The 5,560-nt window shown below is 53.8% G+C and overlaps 1 protein-coding gene across 1 annotated transcript; it reads right to left on the minus strand.

The window, feature by feature from the left end:
• Window positions 1–829: 829 nt before the first annotated feature.
• LOC309683823 (olfactory receptor 14I1-like) lies at window positions 830–1,765 on the minus strand (the record flags this gene model as incomplete). Its single annotated transcript, XM_082499826.1, has 1 exon — window positions 830–1,765. The coding sequence occupies one exon, from the start codon at window positions 1,763–1,765 to the stop codon at window positions 830–832; it is 936 nt and encodes a 311-aa protein (XP_082355952.1).
• Window positions 1,766–5,560: the final 3,795 nt, after the last annotated feature.

Raw genomic sequence — 5,560 nt, forward strand, 5'->3', positions numbered from 1 at the left:
AGTCATGGACTAAATGAACTCAAGGGACATTTCAGTGGGATGGGCCATGGACTAAGGGAATGATATCTGTGTGCATATATACATATATGAAAGACAGGAAAATGGTGGTGATTTATGGAAAAGTGTAAGACCTGGGCATGAGGTAGATGGTATAGAATAAGGGGCGGACGCTGTCCTGGTTTTGCCTGGGATAGAGTTAATATCCTTCCTGGTAGCTGCTCTGTTTTGGATTGACTTTGAGAATAACATTGCTAACACATATTGTTTTAGTTGTTGCTGAGTGATGCTTATATTGTCACGGACTTTTTCAACTTCCTGTGGAAGGTGGGGGGCCACAGACAAAACATGCTGGCCAAAGGAATATTCCATCCCATAGATGTCATGCTCAGTATATAAATGGGAGTTAGCAGAGGGGCAGGGATCGGTGATCACATCTCCGGACAGGCTGGGTAGTTAATCATTGGGAAGTGTCAGCAATTTGTGTTGCATCACTATATTTTATTATTATTATTATTAGTAGTAGTAGTAGTAATAATATCTTTTCTGTTACTGTTCTTTTAAACAATATTTATCTCAGCCCATGTCTTTTATTTCTGTTTCTCCCTTTTCTCCCTATTTTACCTGGGACATCCCATTTCATTTAAGAGCTGTTATCTGACCAGCTACATCTGACTCAGTGTTGTGCAAGGGTCAGACCCAGTAGGATCAAGCCTCAAAAAAAGTAGTATAAACCCAGAAAAATATCAATAAGCAGGATTATCACAAGAGAAAAATTCAGGCTCGTGGTCTAAGATCAACTCTGGGCAATGTGCGGAGAAGGGGCGGCAGGTTATTGTCGGTGAAACAGCGTCCATTGGGCCTGTTTCCACAGGGCATCCTTGAGCTCCTGGTTCCTCATGCTGTAGATGAAGGGGTTCACTGCTGGAGGCACCACCGAGTACAACACTGCCACCACCAGGTCGAGAGATGGGGAGGAGATGGAGGGGGGCTTCAGATGTGCAAACACTCCAGTGGTGATAAAGAGGGAGACCACGGCCAGGTGAGGGAAGCATGTGGAAAAGGCTTTGTGCCGTCCCTGCTCAGAGGGGATCCTCAGCACCGCCCTCAGGATCTGCACATAGGACAGCAGAATGAAAACAAAACACACAAATGCTAAACAGGCACTAACCACAATCAGCCCAACTTCCCTGAGGTAGGAGTGTGAGCAGGAGAGCTTGAGGATGTGGGGGACTTCACAGAAGAACTGGTCCACGGCATTGCCCTGGCAGAGGGACAGTGAAAATGTATTGGCCGTGTGCAGGAAAGAATTGAGAAACCCACTGGCCCAGGCAGCTGCTGCCATGTGGACACAAGCTCTGCTGCCCAGGAGGGTCCCGTAGTGCAGGGGATGGCAGATGGAAACGTAGCGGTCATAGGCCATGATGGTGAGGAGAGAATACTCAGCTGAAGTAAAAATGAGAAAGAAAAAGAGCTGGACAGCACATCCTGCATAGGAGATGGCCCTGGTGTTCCAGAGGGAGTTTGCCATGGCTTTGGGTAGAGTGGTAGAGATGGAGCCCAGGTCAAGAACAGAGAGGTTGAGGAGGAAGAAGTACATGGGGGTGTGGAGGCGGTGGTCGCAGGTGATGGCGGTGATGATGAGGCCGTTTCCCAGGAGGGCAGCCAGGTAGATGCCCAGGAAGAGCCCGAAGGTCAAGAGCTGCAGCTCCCGTGTGTCTGCGAATGCCAGGAGGAGGAAGTGGGTGATGGAGCTGCTGTTGGACATTTGCTGCCTCTGGGCAGGGGGACCTGTCCAAGGAGGAAAAGGCAGTGACAAACTGGGAGAGACTTCTCTGAGGAAATCCCAATGCCATTCCTCACAGAAATCCCCCTCCCACAGCTGAATGAGGAATGACCCAGCTCATTCCCAACCCCACAAACTCAGTGACACTCTCCCTTATCGGGTAAAATACTGCCTCGACACCAACTTTCCATGAGGGCACCTCTGGGGCACGAGTCAGAGGCAGAGTCAGAGGCAGAAGAGAAGCTGACCCGCACCCCCTCCCAAACTCCTTAGATGCAGAGTTCAACAGAGGGGTGGGGAAACAAGGAGAAACACGTATGTTCTCTGAAAAAATGAAGCGAGGAGAGGGAGTCAGGCAGGCGTGCAGTGAAGCCTTCTCCTCAGTGACATTGTCTCCAGACAGAGACACTGCATGGCACTTGCTTTTATGTTGTGCATCACTTGTAGGACACACACACATCTCCTTGACTGGAGGTGCAGCTGCTGAGAAGGCATCTTGGGCTCTGGACCCTTTGGCTGTGGGGCAGGCGGGAGAGAAGAGCAGAGGCTTCCTGCCGAGAAGTTGTCTGAAGGTCAGGGGGTGGCCGGAGGTGCCAGGATCACCCCTGCCTGGGCACTTCTGGCAGCAGCTCCCTCTCTGTCCCTGCCTGTGTCTGGGCTGCCAGGAGCTGCCCCTGCCTGGAGCTGCTTCTCTGCCCCCGGGTCTCCTCCCTGCCAGTGCCCCAGAGCCCATCCCACCCGCTGTGTGCTCAGCTCTGCCCTGCAGACCCCTCCTGGCAGCACAGCGCTGTCCGGGGGCATCTCTGGGTGTGTGGGGGCTCAGGAGGGGTTCAGGGAAGTGCTGTTGAGAACGAGGGTCTCTGTGCCTTCTCCACAAAGGAGAAATCCTTTCCCACCTCCCACTGCCCACCCAGCACCCGAGAGGAGAAATCCCACAGCACAGACTTGTTCCCTTTCAGGGGAAAGGTGCCTCGATGTCCTTCTTCAAAACGGGCCCTCTGCAAATGTCCTGGGGGTGATGGGGATCTGGAGCAGCCCTGACCCACACAGGTCCATCTCAGCAACAGAAGGCATCTGCCTTGCTGGCAGTCACTCCTTCCACCCACTGCTTCTCCCCACAGAAGCTCCGTGGGAGCTCCCCGGGCAGGCGCAGAGCTGACCCTGGCAGAGTCCCTGCCCCGGCACACAGCCCCTGGGGTGTAAGGACCCTGCTGGCAAGGACAGCCCTGCCCACCCCTGCCTGCACACCCCTACGCACACCTCCACAACCATCCCCAGCAGAAGGCAGCCCTCGGGCCCTGTCCCTCTCACCGGGCAGCAGGGAAGCCCTGCTCTGGAGCACATCCTCCTCCTCTACAGCACAGAAACTGAGAGAGTCCTCCTGACAGAGCCCAGCAGCTCTCAGATGGACCAGCTTGAGGAGATCCCTCCAGGAACTGGAGCTGCATTGCCCGGCACCCCGAGACTTACCACGCAGAGGGCGGTGAAGATTTCTGCCCCATTGAGCTCTCAGCACCCCCCACTCCCAACTGCCTTTAAGCTCTCTCTGCCTCGCAAGTCTCCTCTCGCTGCCTGCAGGCAGTGCCCCCAGCCCTGCTCCTGGGCAGAGCTGTCTCTCTGCAGCGCTGCCCGCTTGCCAGGAGCTCCCTCCGGCCCAGCAGCCCGGCCCAGCTCAGCAGCAGAGGACCAGCCCACGGTGGCACTCTCTCTGTCCCCTCTGGGCTCCCTGGAGGTGTCCCTGGGGCTCCAGGGGAACCTACTGGTAAACAGCCTGAAGGAGTCCCTCGTGTTCCCACCCTTAGATGTGGAGAGAGACTTATTTCTAGCTGTTGCAAATTTAAGTCTAAGAGTAACTGTTTTGTTTTAGTATTAGACATGACAGCAGGATAATGCCAGGGAGCAATCTCCTTTTCTTCTTTGGAGGGAAGGGATTCAGCTGAGTCAATGGAGGCTTCTCAGCCTGGGTTTGTAGTCCCTGGGGCTACAAGAGGAGTTAGCTCCATCCCATGCCCACCACAAACCCCCAGCAGGTGGCATTCCTCTGGCCTCACTTCACATGGGCACAAGAGCAGCTCCTGCATGAGAGCTCCTGGTCTCAGCTCACTTGTGAATGAGTGGAGAGGGAGGGCAGGAGGAAGATGTTCGGACACAGACACCTGGGGACATCTGTGGTGCCAGAGGTGACCAAGAGGCATGTTGGGAACTGCAAGCTCTATTGGAGCAGTTCAGAGAGACAGGGCAGCATCTGGGGGCATCTTGGTGGAGGCTGGGGGGAAATCCCTTTGGCCAACTTCAATGACAGAAGGTGTCCACGTGGAGGACAAGTGCCCCTGTAACTCTTCCTTCTGCCCAGGGCAGCCCATAGAGGGATTCAGCTGACCAAATGGAGTCGTGCGGCACAGGCAGAGTTAAGTTTCTCTCTTCTCCATCAGTTGTCTTTTCCACATGTCCCTGGAGTAGAATGGCAGGTGTCTCACGTGCATCCCTTCATTGCCTGACCTAATTCAGGGCAGCTGAACCTCAATTTAGTTTACAAATTCAGGGCTGTAGTGGTAGGGGAGGTGCCAGGGCTCTCCAGCACAACTGCATGTGCCTGACAGGGACAGCCGAGGTCCTGTACAGGAACCCCGTCCCCATCCAGCCTGGCTGTGTGACAGCCATCACCCAGAGCATCTCAGACAGAGTGGGTGCCTTTGGGCCACTGACTGAGTCCCACCCCTGCACTGGCACAAGCTCTGTCCCTTTCTCTCTCCAGAGAAACTGGGCAGCGCCTGAACAGCAAGCACATCACACCAGGGTCTCCTCTCATGCTCCTTCACTCTCAAACTATGCTGGTTCTTCTCTCCTGAATTGTTTAGCCATCCCCTTGATGATAGAATCATGGATCAGGCCAATGATTTTCACAGTGGGCCTGAATCACAGCATGTTCACACCAAGGACATTTTCAACACCATCTTGTTCTTCCTCAGACCAGCTTCATCTCCACCACAGAGTTTGCTCCCTTTGTGTGCACCTCAGTTCCTCTTCACACTGCCCTTTGCCATCCACTCCAGCATGTCTCTGCTCTGAAGCAAATCCTTTGCGCAACTGAGGTCTTGGGGCCTTGGAAGCAGGTCTTGTGAGTCTGCTCTCAGCCCAAGTGTGCCACAGCTCAGGTGCCGCAGCCCAGCCATGCCCCAAGGTCTTCAGCCTGGGCACAGAGAGGAGGGGCTGGAGCTGTGTGTGCCATCTCTTCATTCCACTTGGAGGGAAGAAGAGCTGAGGGGTGTTTGGACATCTCCCATGACTGGGGTGCTGTGATGGGTGGGTGCAGGATGATCAGGAGGCCAGAAATTTTGAGAGAGGCTTGCCCTCAGGGTGAAGGACCTGCTTAGATTTGTGGAGCTCCTCTAGGTGATAAATAAACTGGGTGAACCAGTAAGGGTCAGAAAAGAGACTGGTAAGGGTTACATTGTGGTGGGAGACAACAAACCTATTTACATCACCCTGTCAACTTTAATTGCCCTGGCATTCACTGGAAGGGGACCACAACTGCATGCAAACTGTCCTGGAGGCTTCTCGAGAATATTGGTCAAGACACAGCTGAGGACCCCAGTCTTTATAGCACAGCTGCCAGATCGGCCAACAATGGTAATGCTCATCTGCATCTGTTAATTTCCATGAAGGTAGAGCTGGACATGGACGTCTAAAGAATGTCAGTTTTGGCTATCATGTCCATGAAATAGTGGGGCCTGTCCCCCCAGAGGGAAGGAGAATAGAAGAATGTAGATGCTAGAC

This window comes from Vanellus vanellus (genome assembly GCF_965231255.1).
Source record: "Vanellus vanellus genome assembly, contig: HAP1_SCAFFOLD_896, whole genome shotgun sequence".
Classification (NCBI taxonomy): domain Eukaryota; kingdom Metazoa; phylum Chordata; class Aves; order Charadriiformes; family Charadriidae; genus Vanellus; species Vanellus vanellus.